This window comes from Mustela erminea, chromosome 5, assembly GCF_009829155.1.
Source record: "Mustela erminea isolate mMusErm1 chromosome 5, mMusErm1.Pri, whole genome shotgun sequence".
Classification (NCBI taxonomy): domain Eukaryota; kingdom Metazoa; phylum Chordata; class Mammalia; order Carnivora; family Mustelidae; genus Mustela; species Mustela erminea.
Genome location: NC_045618.1, coordinates 65,327,999 through 65,344,627, shown reverse-complemented (window position 1 = coordinate 65,344,627; position 16,629 = coordinate 65,327,999). Strand labels below are relative to the sequence as shown.

Sequence of the window (16,629 nt, the reverse complement as noted above, 5' to 3'; positions counted from 1 at the left end):
TGGCCGCCCGAAGCCCGCCCCGGCCCGCCCCGGCCCGCCCCGCGCCCCGGCCGCCGCAGCCCGCCCCGCCGCCTCACCGTACAGCCCCCGGGGCCCGCGCTGTCCGGTGGCCGGGTCGGGCGCAGTCCACATGAGCAGGGGGCTTTGCGCGTCCCGGGGGAAGGCGGGGTCGGGCCCCGACGCCAGCTGCCCCCCGGAGAAGCTCCGCAGCGCGTCGCTCCAGGAGTGCGAGGAGCCATAGATGGCGCTGCCGTCCAGCCAGCCTGTCACCTCGTTGCTCTGCAGGGGCACGAAGACGGTGAGCCGCCAGGGTGAGCCGGGGGTGGGCGAGCGGAAGCGGGTGTGGGTGGGCGAGGGGGTGGGAGCCCCACCCCGCCCTGTCGGGCCGCGACCCCGCGACCCCGGCCGCCTAGTCTCACCAGGTCGCGGGGATTACTGGGGCTCCGTCCGGTCTCGGGGTCCCAGCGGCTCCTCTGGAAGGGGAGGACCACGTCCCCGCGCCGGTCGGGGTCGAACACCGGGTCGCCGGGCGGGATGTGGATGTTGAGGAACTCGGCTGGGCAGCCGGGGGTCTCCACGCTCACCAGGTCCGAGAGCACGTGGTAGCCTGTCCGCAACAGGGGAGGGTGGGCAAGGACCAGCTAAGGACCATTCTCTCTTCTTCATCAAGTATCTATAAGCCTTCCCCAACTTCCCCTGAAGCTTCAAAAGACTCCTCAGCCAGTCTTGGCAAGCCCAAGTCTTGACCTCCTTCACCCTTCCCAGTCCTTTGTTACACCCTGGTCCAAACTGTTTTCATTGCCAGTTTGGTCTTCTCCTTGGTAACTGGGAGGTGCCCTGGTGAGTGTGCCTAGGCAGTCGGGCTGGGAACACCTGCTCCAACATGCATCTGAGAGCAGCCCACACAGAGAATCTCCCAGTCTCACTGCAACACTGGACACTGGGAATCAAATAGAGACACCCTGGGTGGCCAGCACGAACCTGGCATTCCTGCTGGTAGCAGCAACCCACAGTCACTGGGGTCTGGCCAACCACTCTAGCACCCCCATTTTGACACTCCACCCACCAACCCTCTTGCCAAAATAAAAACCCTGCCCTGAGACTGTCCTAGGAGTCACAGGGGCAAAGAGTGAGAATAGGGTCCCACCAAGAGTCCCTACCAGATCATTGTCATATTCCTGTCTTTACCTGCAGTCCCATCAACAGCTCAATGTGGGACAAATTTATGCCTCCCCCAACCAGACTTTCTCCCTGTACTTTTTCTTCCCCAGAAAAAGAAATATAAGACATAGCTTTATTGACTTAAGAAAAGTCATTTTAGGCCCCAGACATCTTGTGATTTATGACTACTTGCCCAAAGCACATTCTTGAGTTATCTTTGCAGGATTAAAACCCCTTTGCCCACTCAGATATCAGATCAATTAAAGGCAGACAATTGATGCCAACCCTTGCTAGCCCTTGTGAGTTCCATCAATTAAAACCTGGACTCTGGGGGCGCCTGGGTGACTCAGTGGGTTAAAGCCTCTGCTGTTGGCTCAGGTCATGATCCCAGGGTCCTGGAATCAAGTCTCACATGGGGCTCTCTGCTCAGCAGGGAGCCTGCTTCCCCATCTCTCTCTGCCTGCCTCTCTGCCTGCTTGTGATCTTTGTCTGTCAAACAAACAAAATCTGAAAAAAAAGAAAGAAAGAAAGAAAGAAAGAAAGAAAGAAAGAAAATTGGGGTTTTTTGGACAATTTTATTTATTTATTTATTTATTTATTTATTTATTTGACAGAGAGATCACAAGTAGGCAGAGAGAAAGGGGAAAGCAGGCTTCCTGCTGAGCAGAGAGCCCGATGCCATGCGTGGCTCAATCCCAGGACCCTGAGACCATGATCTGAGCCGAAGTCAGAGGCTTTCACCCACTGAGCCACCCAGGTGTCCTGAAAGAAAATTGTTTAAAAAAAAAAAAAAGCCCTGGACTCTGTCATTCCCAGATGACTTTTGCCTAAATTCTAGGGGGAATTCCCCATTGTACAAGTGCCTTCATGAATCCATAGGACCCTTAGCTTAAAACTTCCTCAGTTTTGTTATTCAGGAAGACACTGCTTTGAGAAATATACTCCATGTTCTCCCCTACTTGTTCTAAATAAAACTCTTCCTATTCTTGGCTTGGTTGTGTCTTTTAGCTCAATACCCTCCAAGAGGCAAATCCAGTTTTGGGTAAGATTACCCCATCTCATTGCCTTTCCCTCCATCTCTCACCTGCATTTCTAAGATCCTCCATCACTTCTCTCCCTCACTCCCTGACTCCCCACTCAGACATAGAGGTGTCCAGCCAACCCTACTGGCTGCCCTCCCCCAGAGGTAGAGGGCCTCACCAAAGAAGACTCCCAGCACTGTTCGGTTTCGTAGGGAGGCCTGCCCTGCAGGGCCCCTCATGGCAGTGTTGCTGAGCTTTCTGGGGTTGGGCAGGTGGGGTTCTCCCAAGGGCTGGTACACACCATCTGCATAGCTGGCTGGGACCAGGCGCTGAAGCCGAGAGCCTGGGGTAGGAGGGAGTAGGGACAAAGATAAATCCTCAGTGGGGCTCCCTTACCCCCTCTCTCCCAGGCTTCCCTCCATACCACAGATCCTAAAACCTTAAGAATGGATGAGCCTTTGCTGGTGGCTGCCAGCCCTTGCCCCTTCGGGCAACCCTGCCCCTGGGGCTGTCTCCACCTGGCCCTCACCTACCTTTGCTGCCCCATCTGTGCTCCATGAGGTTGTTGTACCACCCATCAAATCGCTGTACCTCCCAGGAAATGGGGTTCTGAGCTCCTGTGTGAGAACAGAGGGAAGGGGCAGCTGGGCGAGTCTGGGCATGAGAGGACAGGCAAGCCTGCAGGATAAAGCTCTTGGGAGCCTGGCAAGAGGAGCAGCAGAAGGTGGACACCCAGCACAGCGTGGAAGGCGGGCGGCAGAGGGAGAGAACGGAGGACAAAGTGATATTCAAACTCAAGCTCAGTCTTCCAGCTGCTCGTGGAAACATGGCAAGGAGCACTGAAGCGGTGTAGCCAGAGGCGGTGTGTGCTGACAAATAACCAGAACAAGATGGAGCTGGAGAACAGTGGCAATGTGGAAGGGCACACAGGAGCCTACTACAGCCCTCACACCTCAGCTCCCTGCGGGGACAAGGCAGTACAGAAACCATTCCCAGCCTTAAGATATCATATGGAGCAAGAGCCAATGGCACCCCAAAAGCCAACCACTCTTCCAACCAGGGAAGGAGAGGTCATGCTGTGACCACTCCCTGGATAGGGGAAGTATGGAGAGGGGCTTAGCCCTCTCCTGCTCAGCAAAGCGAGGGCAAGGGTGTGGGCCCTGGGGCTGTGGCTCTGGGGCCTGTTGCTACTCTGGTCTCTTTTCCAGGTTCTGGGGTGGGGACCAGATCAGGGACTACCTGGTCATGGGATAACCTTAGCCCCTCCTCTTTTGAGGCATCATGTTCCTCATGTAATTCCTCTTATTGACGCTATTCTACTTTCCAAAAACTAGAATCTGGGAGGGAGCACTCAGTTGTTGAGGGAAGAACTCAGGCAGTGAAGGGGGAGGGAAGGATCCAGAATCAGAAGTGGAATGGGAGTCCTTCTGGTCAGTAGATCAGATGACCAGTCAGATCTCTTTCCCCAAACTAGAAGACTACAGGGCGGAAGCTCTCTCTGCTCATTTCGGGGAACAGAACAAAGGACACTCATCAGCCAGAGAGAGACCCATTCCTGATTGTCTTTACACTCAGACCAAGCACAAGATCTCAGAGCTCCTCTCCTGACCCACACTCCCATGTGTGCACACTCATTCATCAGAAGGTCAGAGAAGGAAAATGACTCGGGCTCTGATGTTTGAGCAAAGACCTCAGCTAAGAATCCCGGACTTGGGGCAGGAACTGGCAAAACTACATACATGTGATCTCTAAAGAAAGATGAACTGGTGGCAGAACAGGGGGAGGAGGGTCTTTGGGGGAGAGCAAAAGGGAGAATGCCTCCTGGGAATAAGTGCCAAGAGCTAACAAGAAAAAGAAAACCCAAGGTCAAGGCAAAGAGAGAGCTAGAAGGAATGAGAATGCAAACAGCTCTGTCCTGGGGGGTCTATTGCCTTCATTCAGAATAGGACTTTCCAAAGGTTTTCTCTGCTTCCTTTTCTTCTATCTCCCCCACGGGCCCTTGATGATAAGGAACTGGCTCTCAAAAAAAGAAAAAAGGTAGGTATTTATTTGAGAGAGAAAGAGAGCTAATGAGTGAGAGCACAAGCAGGGGGAGCAGCAGAGGGAGAGGGAGAAGCAGACTCCCTGCTTAACAGGGAACTCAACAAAGACACGTGGGGCTCTATCCCAGGACCCTGGGATCATGACCCAAGCTGAAGGGAGACACTTAACCAACTGAGCTACCCAGGCACTCCGGGAACTGGCTCTTTTTTAACCTAACCTGTAGCATTTCAAACCTACTTTCCTTCTCAGAGACCCAGACTTCAGAGAATGGCCTCAGAGTCTAGTAAGAGACTGTCCAAAGCTGACAGAAACAAGATGAAATCAAACGGACCGCCCATATTAGTAGTGGTGGTTGGTTGGTTTTGTTTTTGCTTTTGTTTTGTTCATATTGTTTTGAAACATTGGTGACTTCCCTTCAGCTTTGGTCTAGTCTGACCACAGGATCCTTTATTATCTTGTATGCCTCATCAGTCTTTTCCCATTTGGGATCAGGGGTCCTTACTTTATGAAAAAGAGAGAAGACAGAGAAGAGAGAAAGGGCCCCCGGACTGTAAGGAATGAAATAGGAAATGCTGACAGAGCAGGGTTCCTCTGTTCCCAGCTATACTTCTTCAATCTGTACTTACCCATGGCTGTCCATGACCCGACCAGGAGTGTCCATGCCAGAGCCAGATAGAAACCCATGATGAATATGATAATTGGGCTCAGATATTAAAACACCCTAAAATGGAGACCCTATAAGAAGAAGACAGGAAGAATGAGTCCCAGCAATTCAGGAGAGTCAGGCCAGGGCCTCTGAAGGTTCCTGGGAATCTACGTGTGGCCTGGGCCAACACCACAGTGGGGTGCAAAGAGCAGGAGACTCACAGTCTCCCAATAATCTTTCACTCACTCAACAAACATTTGACAAGCACCCACTATGTATCAGGTACTGGCTGACCTAGGAGCTGGAGATTAAGTGGTGAACAAAGCAAACAGAAATCTCTGCCTTCCTGGACTTACCTTCTTAGGTTAACTGAAACACCTTGCTTTGGCCCAGCTTCTTGAAGTGTATATTCCTTGGACAGAGCCTTACTTGGGGGCCAGGACACTGAGCTGCTGCTAGTCCACGAGTGTGGTCTTAGGCAGGTCACTTACCTGGTCTGGACCTTGGTTACTTCTTCCAACAATGGGAGTAACCATGCCTGAACTGTCTATCTCCTAGCATGTTGCCAGAATCAAATGTGAGAATGAGGCCGAACAAAGCAAGAATGGCAACAGGTGTTATGTATATACGATGTAGACAGAGGGCGGGTTGGAGATAGGCTCCTCTTGGTGGACTCAAAGAATGCAGTGCCAGGCTCTCCTGTCTTTGGTGCCAGCTTTCTGCTCTCTCTCCCCAGGCTAACAAATCACCCAGGGACAAGAGGGAAACAGAGGCAGCAGGGGACTCAGGCTGGGACTCTTGACTGGCACAGGAAGTGCCTCAGGCCAGTAAAGATCTTCCATAGAAACTGGGGGCTGGGGGTGGGACTGGGGAACCATCAGAGAAAGCCTTATCTCAAACCAAACCCTTAGGACTCCTGAACATGTTGTCTAGTCCCAGAGGGTGAGCTCATCCCAACTTGCCATCTCCCATTAAACAAGTGAAAAGCCTTGGGCCCTGTCATAACTCAAAAGGTCAGCACTCCACCCACTCCATCCCAGAGATTATCCACATGGTGACCTTTGATAGTGCGTGAAAAGCAGGGTCCTGAATGGTTGAAGCCATAAGGATGGGCATGCTGAACTGGCCACAGTGGTCCTTCCCTGATCTAGGATGCTCTGCCCCTTCCCTTCTTCCACCGTTTCTTCAGGATCTGGGCCCCAGAGACCACTCAGCCGGGAAAAGCATGCAGTGAACTTTCAGGCCCGGCTGTGGGGATAAACCTGAAGAGGAATGTGGGCATGCTTAACAACCACTACTTTCGGGTGGGTAGCCACAGTGATTTATACAACAACATTGGTTCAGTAACTTTCTAACAGCCTTGAGTGGAGGGCATAACCTTATGACAGGGCAGTGAAGCTGCAGGCCGTGGCAGAACTCTGGAGGGAACACAGGCCTACCTTGTGCTTGTCCCACATGGCTACTTTTCCAGCCTGAAGTCCTACAATGGTGACCCTGAGGTAGGAGAAATATAAGCCAAGGCCATAGGGATTCCAATCCGGTCCCCAGGGAAGGCTGAGGGGAAGCCTGGACTCTTAAAAGCCCAAAGTTACCTCCCTGATGTCGCTCCGCAGAGATCCTTTAGGCCCAAGCAAACCAGGCCACCCAGCATTCCCAGTTCTCGAAGAACCCTAAACTTTGGTGGTGGAGGTGCGGAAGGAAGAGGTCTGAACAGGCTCAATTTTAGCTCCAGGCTAACGACTGAGGCGTAGGGGGCCCAGGGCGAGAATTCCCCTTCCCTCAAAAACCGTGGCCGAGCAGGGGCACGCTCCGCCGAAGCCACGCGGGCGGAGTCCCTCCCCCGGAGCACCTAGGCCCGCGGGCCGTCCGGGTCTGACCTGTGGCGGCGGCGTCCCTGGACCCCCGAGGGCGGATGGGCTTCCTCCCCGCTCGCAGCGCTGCCGCGACGCCCGCTCCCGGCCGGCTTCCTCCGCAGCTCTGCGCGGGGCGGGCGGGGCTGGGGGTGAAGAAGGACTGCGCGGCGGGTTCTGAGGCGAGGCGGGGCGGGGCGGAGTGGGGCGGGATACCAGCCGGCGCGCCGGGGACCCGCCGAGGTGCTCCGAGGGGACCGGGACGCTCCAGGTGAGACGGCGCCGGCTCTCAGGGTTCAGGCGGGTCCGGTCCGTGGCGAGGACTCGGCTAGTGCGGCCACTTGGACAGCGAAAGGGGCAAGTCTGCTGTGGCTGGGGAGCGGGCGTGGGGGGACCGGGGAGGCGCTCCCCCAAACTCCCCACACCTTCGGATGTGCGCTCCAAGACCAAGAGGGTCGGTCAATGCCGGCAGTCCAGGCCAGGCGTCCAAGCAAGGCACTCGTCCTAAGACCCTGAAAGAATCAGTGGCAACCCTAACAACACCCCCCCACCCCCCGCAGGGTTCCCCGTGAGCTCTCGGAGGTCTCAGGCCCTAGAGCCCCGCCCGCGCCCCGCGGGTCCCCGGACTACATCGCTAGGTTTGTGCGGGAGCCGCCGGGGTTTCGGGGTAGGGGGCAGGAGGAGGGGGGCCAGAAGGATGGCTGTGGAGGGGACCGCTCTTGTGCGCCGTCCCTCCTCTGTCCCAGGCCGAGGAGGGGGGTGGGGGGTGTGCAGTGCCTCAAAGCCTCGGGTGCGGTCTGGGAAGGTTGAGAGCGACTTGGAGTGGTGGGCGGGGAAGCACCCCGGACCCGGTTTGTCCGGTCGAAGCCTGGTCCATCAGTGCATTAGGAGAAGCGTGGGGTGGGACGCGAGCTCCGCCGAGAAAAGGGGAGTGCGTTTTCGGTGACAGAACATCTGACCCTAGTTCCCGCCCTAATCCCACCCCCAGAAGCGCTGCCCGTGGAGGTTCCACAAGGAGGAAGCGAGCGGCGCGGGCTGCCACGCACGCATCGTTTGCGAGACGCGAAGGTAGGAAACAGTGGTCCGGGTGTGAGTGGCGGGGATGGGGCTGCTAGGGTCGGTGCCGTCCCTTTTGAGGGGTGGATGTTGAAGGGAGCCTTAGAGTGCCGTCCCTGCCTCGGCCCCTAGGGGCGTACTTCCCGCATCCACCCAAGGGCAAGTTCAGATCAAGAGCCAGTTCCTCAAAGAGGCCTTGGTAAGAAATGAAGAGGAGGCCATAAATGCCACTAGGTTTACAGACATGGGATCTTTATCTTGGCTTACCTGGAGACTATATAGTTTGACTTGCATGATTCAGCACCCCGGGACTCCTTACTCACGTCAGCCCTTACTGGGAATTCCTGCCCAACCCCAGTTTTCAGATCTTCTATTTCAACACTTAGTGCAACAACACACATACACATGTCCACATGCCTTCTTCAAGAGAAGAGGCCGGGACAGGAGCTCCTGACAGGGTCCCCATAGCCAGCTAGAGCTGTAAACTTTGAATGGGACCAACCCCAACCAGAGAAACAAAATACCACATTCTAGTAGCTGTGTGTCATCAACCAGAACTTGTGGCAACTCCAGCCATATCACCCATTCCCCCTTTGTAGGGAATTTGTAGTCTTTCTGGGTTCCAGAAGATGGGGGAGGTGGGCAGAGGGAGGCTACAAGTGGGGCCACAGAGCACTAAGAAAGCATGTGACAACTTTGAATACTAAAGACCAACTGTACCAGGCTGAATTTTCTTAAAGATGTGTAACTTTATTTCCTGCCCACCCCTTATACACACACAGGAACCCCACTTCAACCTGAGATAGGTAAAGTTTAGATAACTGTTTGAAACACAGCTGAGCATTAGAAATGTTTCAGTATTTTAAGGAGTTCAGAAAGGGGAAAAAGTGACCCTTACTTCTCCAGGCCAGGGAAAAAGGAGGACCCAAGTGTGGGGATTGGCCCAGCCCATTGAGAAAGCACCTCAGTTTTGTCACTGGGGCCTCTAATTGAGGGCTTCTGTGTCCAGTTCTCTATGTTACTGAGAACTACTTACTTCTTGTGTCTATATTTCTGTTTACATGAAATTGTAGGTGTGTGTCTGAATGTATCTTGTCTTATTTATATCGGTGTCCATTGTGTATATCTGCCAGTCATGGTGGTGACCTAGGGCAGAACTGAGTGAAGACTGACAAGAGATTTTTCTCAGGTTGGAGGAAATTCTACTGTCAGAGCCTCCTTGGCAAGCCAAGGAGGAAGATATTCCAGAGGGAAACTACAAGCTTTGCAGGAAGAGCAGGATGGCTGGGCACAGGGACTTTTTATTTCAGTCCCACCACTTCATGCAGGAGGCCTGTTACCTTCATAAATTAAAACTAATTTGGGATCAGGGTCATCCAAAATTAACTTTAGATTAAGGGATGCAGATTAAGGAAAACCTAATTCATCAAGTTAAGTAAGAAGAAATTAAAGAAGGTGAATTTTATCCACCAACTATCTTTTTTCTTTAGTCATCTTTAATAAATATTCTGGAGAATTGAAATAAGTTAACATTGTTCTTTTGTACTTAGAGAGCCTTTTGTTAGTGTTTCTTTGAAGCATGATGTTAATAGAGATGAGCCATTCTTGTAAAATATTTTATAAACTCCCATTAAAATATATGTAGGAATAATGCTAACATATAACGCTAACCCAAACACATTACACTTTATTCGCTTATATTGCAAATGTTTGTTTTTGAAATTTCGGCGTATAAAATATATTCATAGTATCAGGAAACTTGCTTTATCCTCCTACCTTGTTCAAGATGTTTTACATTTTATAGACTTTTCTTAAAAATATAGCCTTCTGGGCGCCTAGGTGGCTCAGTGGGTTAAAGCCTCTGCTTTCAGCTCAGGTCATGATCCCAGAGTCCTGGGATCGAGCCCCGCATTGAGCCCCGCATCAGGCTCTCTGCTCAGCAGGGAGCCTGCTTCCTCCTCTCTCTCTGCCTGCCTCTCTGCCTACTTGTGATCTGTCTGTTAGATAAATAAATAAAATCTTAAAAAATATATATATATATAGCCTTCTATCACAATTGTAATGGCTTCAGTCTAGGTGTCATAGATAAAATATTCTTAAGCCAATAAATAAAATAAGTAGCATATCACATTTTATAAAAGATAACTTAATCCACAAGTTCTTAATAATTTGTCTTCAGCTAGATTTGAAATGTATGTTTCCGATTCGATTAAACATGACCACTCCTGCTTTGGATTCCAACTACTGGAAGAGGCTCTCTCAAAATTTTGTGACAGCGCTAAAAATGGACAGGGTTGGTCAAATCCCTTCCTGCCCAATCTTAGCCCTATATTGGTGACAATGTTGAATGACAGTTTAATACCTTCTAGAGCTCCCTCTTGTGTGTGAAATAGAAGATGCCACCTCCAGGGAGAGGAAGTCACTCGTTCATATATTCGTTCATTCACCCCACAGACTGAGTAGTAGTATATGCTACATGCTGGGGATGCAAAGATCGAGATTAGAAGCTAATGGGAAGATGTTCAAACAATTATAATAGGGTGTAATTATTGTGATCATAGAGGTGTATTCAAAATGTAATCAGATTATTAGAGGTGGGAACATCCACATTGGCCCAATAGTGTCAGAGGAAACTTCACAGAGGAAGTAACACAAGCTGAGACTTGAAGGGTGAAAAGGAGTTTGCTAAAGGGTAAGAGCATTCCAGGCAGAGGAAATAGTATATACAAAGGCATGAAGACTTGAAAGAGCATGTCAGATTCAGGAAAAAGCCAATAATTCAGTATGTCTGGAGGTTAGGCTGCCCAAACACAGAGATACGATGAGAGGTGAGATCAGATTACAGAGGACTTCATATGTGATTGTGAGATTGTGATTGAAGTCTAATCTCTGCTCTCCCAGAGCAAAGAAGTAAAAGGATTATATTTGCTTGCTAGGAAAAAAAAAATGTTCTGGCACCAGGCAAGATAGTATGAGGCTGAACTAGGGCAGTAGAGAAGGAAATGCATGGATGGTTTCAAGAAATGTTTAGGTGGTAAGATGGTCCAGCTTTCTGATTTATTTTATTGATACAGTGGTGATGCCACCAAAGAGACCAAACAGAATAAAAAGTAGAGCAGAGACAGTGAATTCAGTGTGGGACCTGTTAAATCTGAGGCATTCATGTGAAAGCCAAGTGAAAATGTCAACAGGGTAATTGGACCTTTTGTGTTTGGAGCCCTGGTAAGAGGTCTACGTGGGGACATATATTTGAGATGCATCAGCCACGGGAATAAATGAGTTTGCTTAGGGCATCATGAAGAGTCCTAGAAGAAAAAACCGAGACAGACTCTTGGGAAACAGAAACATTTCAGAAGGACTGGCCAAGGAGCCACAAAAGGAATGGCCAAAGGCAGGAGACCCCAGGAGAGCATGGTGTTATGGAGGTCTAAGGAGGACAAGAAAGAAGGAAACTTCCACATGCCAAATACCACAGGGAGATCAAGAAGGATGGGAAGTGAAAACGTCCCTTTGGATTTAGCCTGTGGTAACCTAATGGAGAAGTTGGAGAGTTCTTGGAGAGAGAAGCCAGACTGCAATGGGTTGAGGAGATGAAAGAGTGAAAACACCAACATAGTCTGTTCTTCCAGAAAGCGTGGCTGTGAAGAGGGGAGAGTGGGATAAGACAGTAGCTGGAGGGGACTAAGAAGGTCAAGGGAGAGAGTCTTGTGCTTGTGTTCCTTTGTGTTCCTAAGATGGGAGAAATTTACACATATCCTTGGAAGAAAGAGCCAGCAGGGAAAGGGAAGCTGAGAAATTGTAAAGAGAAAGGGCATGGCTAATAAGAAAGGTGGTAGTGAAGGCAGGCAGGATTGGAGTGAGAGCCCAGGAGGAAAAGAGATACCTGTTCTTCTGGAATGGAAGAATTGGAGAGTTTAAAAAAAAAAAAAAAAAAAAGCAAAACTTCATATGAAAACTGAGACTCAGAAGTTGTGTGACTTGTCCAAAAGACAGGATTAAAAGAAAACTGTCACTTTGTCTTTTTGCCTGACACTATGCTACCCCAGAGACAGCATATGAGGTGGCCAGCCAAGGAAGAAAGTGAAAGGCTGGGAGCCACAAAGTATTAAAGAAGAATCACAGAATTTAGAAATAGAGTGGAGCTGGAGAGCATCATAAATAAATGTAGATGAGGAAACCAAGGGCCAAGGAGGTTGTCATTTGACTGCCCAATGTTTTAAAGTTAGTGAGGAATAGAACTGGACCCAGAACTGATTCTAGCCCAGGGTTCCTTCCAAGAAGGATTGGATAAAGAGATAAATGGAGCAATAAAATGTCCCCTTTTTCCCATCTATTGAAGTGGCAGAGGCTGACACAGAGCTGCACAACTCCAAACTTATTCTTTCAACACATCGCTTAACAAGACACTACCGGGTCAGAATATAAATAAGGGAGCCTCCCAGGCAAACCAAGGCTCCAGTACAGGTCACACACAGGGATACTGGCAAGCTGGGATCATTGACTATAAGATAAAGTGAACTCAGTTTAGTTTGTTTATTCTGGAGCTGCCAGAGCAGGAGCCAGGGTGCTGGAGAAAGCTGGACAGACCAGTGCGAGCAGTGCCAGGCCTGGGAATCAGCCCTCTGACGATGTAGTTGGATTAGATACTTAGCAGTGCTTTCTGTCCTTTGTTTCTTTGGGGACTGAAAAGGAAAGCCAACTTTTTGTAATCTATACCATCTTTCACCCTTATGCCTTCACTTGATAGTAAACATAGATTTTTTTATGTCCTGTGATCTGTCTGACTGTCCTGGAGGCCTGAGAGAGATAAAAGAGAATTATATTTCTTAAGACAGTCCCAGAGGGAGCAGAGAACACTTGAGGGTAGTTGGGGCCCTGATATAGGGGACCTGCAGGTTAGGAAAGGACATGGGGCAACAGAGACTATCAGACCAAGACCCTTGTGCCCTCACAGTCAAAACAAAGGGAGATGAATGGCAGAGGGGCAGAGGAATGGCAGTAGCAGTAGCGTCTGGTAAGCTCCAGAGTTGAGCATCCTGGGTTAGTTTATTCTCTGCTGTATCTCCAGCACCAAGAACAGTGCCTGGCACATAGACATACATGCCTGTTGTCCTACAGCATACACCTCCCCTGCACAACCCTGGTAAAATGGCTACGTTTGGACACACATTTCCCTTCTATGTGGGCCACAAGCCGATCTTCCCAATGGACACCACCTTGGCCGTCATCGTTGCCATCTTTGTGACCGCACTGGTCACCTTCATCATCATCCTGCCTGGCATTCGGGGCAAGATGGTGAGAAACAAGCCCAGCCCTGGAGACCCCAGCCCCAGAGAGATCTTGGCCTCAAGGTGAGGGGGCCAAACTCTCTGACTACAACGAGACTCAGGAAAGAGACTTCAGTCCTGAGAAAGTGTCACCCACCCCCACCCCCAGGAGGGAGTTTCCTACTCATTGATTCAATGGATAATTATTGAGCACCTATTACATGCCAGACCCTCTGATCACAATTGACCAAGTGACCCCAGTTTTAGAATCCCTCCCCCATACCACACACACCCAAGTCTGGAAGAGAAAGGGTGGATTTGGAAGGAGGGTGTTCATCCCTAACCCCACCCACCCTGTGACTCAGAGGCTGTTCTGGCTGCTCCGGGTGGTGACCAGCTTGTTCATCGGGGCTGTGATCCTGGGTGAGTACAATCCTGGTCAGTTGCCTCTGTCCCATCTAGTTCCCTCTGCAGCTGGCCTCTCCTCTCCCTGTTTCCTCATGGCATCTTCTGCTTCAGGGGAGGGAGGGATGGGAGGGCTGTAAGCAGAGTGTCACCAAAGGAAATCTTGGGTTCTGACCCTTTGTTCATCTTGGGCAAACATACTATTGACAAACTAACTGTGATTCAGACCCTGATCTAGTTAACGGATACTCAATTATGAGCAAAACAGACCTAGACCTCTTGTAGCTCTCCTTCTGACTCTAACCCAGTAATGCCTGGACCTTCCTGAGTCCCCCACATGTCCGCCTCTCCAACCCCAGCTGTGAATTTCAGTTCTGAGTGGTTCGTCGGTCAGGTCAGCACCAACACATCATACAAGGCCTTCAGTTCCGAATGGATCAGCGCTGATGTGGGGCTGCAGGTTGGTCTGGGAGGAGTCAACATTACACTCACAGGTGAGGGATGACTCTAACCTGGGAGGGAGGAGAAGATTCTTCTGTGTCTTTGGGATCTAATTTGGATCTACAGGATGGGCGGGGGGGGTGGGGGCGGGTGGTAGGAAGGGAAATTTCCAGAGACTGAGACCAGCTCCTGTCCCTCTACCCGATGTGATGAGCCCCTACCCAGGCAAATGCCCACTCTGGTCCTGGGGTTCCTGCTGAGCATACCTGCCCCATTCCCCAGGGACCCCAGTGCAGCAGCTGAATGAGACCATCAATTACAATGAGAAGTTCACCTGGCGGCTGGGTGAAAACTATGCCGAGGAGTACACAAAGGCACTGGAGAAGGGGCTGCCGGACCCCGTGCTCTACCTGGCTGAGAAGTTCACCCCAAACAGCCCATGTGGTCTACATGGCCAGTACCGCCTGGCAGGACACTACACCTCAGCCATGCTCTGGTGAGGGTAGGATGGAGGCCCTGCTGGCCTAGACCCGGGAATGGAGTTTCTACCCATCTTTCCTTCACTTACATGGAAATCCCTGGTGGGACAGGGTGGCGCAGCCCCACAGTGCTTGATTGGGAAACCTATAGGCAGAAATCCCTATCTCACATCTTTGGGGTATGCTTGGGTCCCTGAGCCTCCACCTGGGCCCTTCCAAGTAGAGGTGTCCAGGCCAGCCTTCAATGAGTCCTGGCTCTCCAGGGTGGCCTTCCTTTGCTGGTTGCTGGCCAACGTGATGCTGTCCATGCCTGTGCTGGTCTACGGTGGCCACATGGTGCTGGCCACAGGCATCTTCCAGCTGTTGGGACTATTCTTCTTCTCCACGGCCACGTCACTCGCATCACCCTGTGCCCTGCGCCTGGGTACTGCTACGCTGCACACTCACCATGGGCCTGCCTTCTGGCTCACATTGACTACAGGTGAGGTGCAGCCCTGAAGACTAGACACTGGAGGGCTTAATGCCAGGGAGGGAGGACCAGGGACCACCATATTGGCAGGGGTTGAGGGTCTGCCTCTGGGGGCCAGGATGCCTTTCCTCTCATTAAAGCCCCATCTCCCTTATATCACTAATCTCTGGGTTTTCTCTCCCCATTTTGACCCTCTTCCCCTCCATAGATGCCTACTCCCTGTGTCTTCTGTCTCTGTCATTTTCCTCAGCCCCTCACTCTCTCTTCACCCAGCTCTTTCCCAAATCTTCCAGTCTTATGTCCCTGCTCACTTCCACCAAACACTTCTCTCTGTGTCCCCCATTCTTCTCTTCCCCTGCCTCACATAGTCCTAAATTGTCCTGTGGTTTCTTCTCTTCTCCTCTTCTCTCATGCCCTTTCTCATGCCTCCTCCTCTGTGCTTGGCCTTTCCCCCAGGGTTCTCTGTTTTCAGAGTTCTCTCTCTCTCTCTTTTGAGAGGTAATGCAAAGAGCACTGGGCTTAGAGTCTCAAACTCAGAACAACAGAGCCACACCAGCCATATGACCCTAAGTCAGTCACTGCTCTGAGCCCAAGTTGCCCTGAAACAGGGACTCCAGCAATTCTCTTTGTTGAGTTGTTCCGATGCTCTTGGGAGAAGATGTCCTTGGGAGGGCATTACTATCACCAAGGCAGGACACCTGTTGTCTCATCCCCAGGACTGCTTTGTATGCTACTCGGCCTGGCCATGGCAGTGGCCCACAAGGTGCAGCCCCAGAGGCTTAAGGCTTTCTTCAACCAGAGTACAGGCGAGGATCCTGTGCTGGAGTGGAATCCTGAGGAAGGGGGACTCCTGAGCCCACGATACCGGTCCACAGCTGAGAGTCCTGAGCCCCAGGACATTCCTCTGTCAGAAGCTTCTTTGGAGGCATGCTGTAAGGAGGAGCATCACAGAGAGCCTGACTGTGCCCTATAAGGTTCTTCTCCCTGGTGGACACCTGGACTTCCAGTCTGGTTGCAGATATCATTGGAGCTCTATAAACCTACCAGAACTGACTGCAGGATGGGTTATATCCGATCTGTCCTCAGCCCCAATCTGTAGGTGGAGTCAGAAAAAGAGCCTCTTCCTACTGGTGTAAAAACAAAAACAAACAAAAAGCCCTAATATGCTAAACAGACATTGGGGCTGCCTATAAATCCTATCTCCATGTTAAAAGCAAGCAGGTGCTGTCCACTTCTGCACAGCAGCCCTGTCTTCCCTTGATGCCCTGCCTCTTTGAGGGGCCATTTATTGAAACTTTGCTTCGTCTACATAGGGTGTGTGTGTGTGTGTGTGTGTGTGTGGTGGGGGGATTACAATGCGGTTCCCATGTAGTCCCCCTCATCCCTCTGTACCTCTTATTTTCCTTTTACCTGGGTCCCTTTTGTCCTTCTTTTACTTGTGTGATCTCTTGGTACAATGAAAGCCCTGGGCAGCAGAAGAAACCAAACTTCTTGTCCCAGGTCTAATATTAACTGAATGTGCTACATTATCTTTAAGCTTCACGTCTCAAATTTGCCAAATAAGATTGTAGGTCTTGCCAAGGACCTAAAAAAAAATCCCAGGATTTACATTTTAATGCCTTGCTGACATCTACCTTGGCCCTTGGACACTACCTCTTAGTCAATAAACTGGTTAGCAAATGACCTCAGAAATGCCATTCCCTCCTAGTCCATTCAGCTGAGCCAGCAGAGGGGGATTAAATCGGAAGGCGACCTGTCTGGTCACTGCTACTTGCCATCCACCTTGGGGC

General features: G+C 50.9%; 2 protein-coding genes across 7 annotated transcripts in view; one reads left to right on the top strand and one right to left on the bottom strand.

Annotated features, from left to right (window-relative positions):
• The window catches only part of DUOX1 (dual oxidase 1), a 33,311-nt gene extending 25,696 nt beyond the window's left edge, over positions 1-7,615 (bottom strand). For 3 of the 5 annotated variants that reach the window (XM_032343572.1, XM_032343574.1, XM_032343575.1), the window contains exons 1-6: positions 6,750-7,615; positions 4,853-4,961; positions 2,717-2,800; positions 2,362-2,526; positions 420-607; positions 78-279 (exon numbers count right to left, since the gene is read on the bottom strand). In XM_032343572.1, coding sequence (XP_032199463.1) covers positions 78-279; positions 420-607; positions 2,362-2,526; positions 2,717-2,800; positions 4,853-4,910 — 697 coding nt within the window. In that variant the 5' untranslated portion in view covers positions 4,911-4,961; positions 6,750-7,615. Of the gene's footprint in view, positions 1-77; positions 280-419; positions 608-2,361; positions 2,527-2,716; positions 2,801-4,852; positions 4,962-6,311; positions 6,367-6,749 lie in introns of those variants that run through there. The other 2 variants (XM_032343573.1, XM_032343576.1) reach the window with 2 other exon arrangements.
• Positions 6,902-16,522, top strand: DUOXA1 (dual oxidase maturation factor 1). Of its 2 annotated transcripts, none has more exons than XM_032343589.1 (9): positions 6,902-6,993; positions 7,283-7,360; positions 7,711-7,790; positions 12,897-13,073; positions 13,411-13,468; positions 13,810-13,944; positions 14,174-14,387; positions 14,634-14,851; positions 15,556-16,522. In XM_032343589.1, the coding sequence occupies exons 4-9, from the start codon at positions 12,927-12,929 to the stop codon at positions 15,810-15,812; spliced, it is 1,029 nt and encodes a 342-aa protein (XP_032199480.1). In that variant the 5' UTR covers positions 6,902-6,993; positions 7,283-7,360; positions 7,711-7,790; positions 12,897-12,926; the 3' UTR covers positions 15,813-16,522. The 2 variants fall into 2 exon arrangements, with proteins under 2 accessions (XP_032199480.1, XP_032199481.1); XM_032343590.1 differs by having other exon boundaries at positions 7,283-7,389.
• Positions 16,523-16,629: the final 107 nt, after the last annotated feature.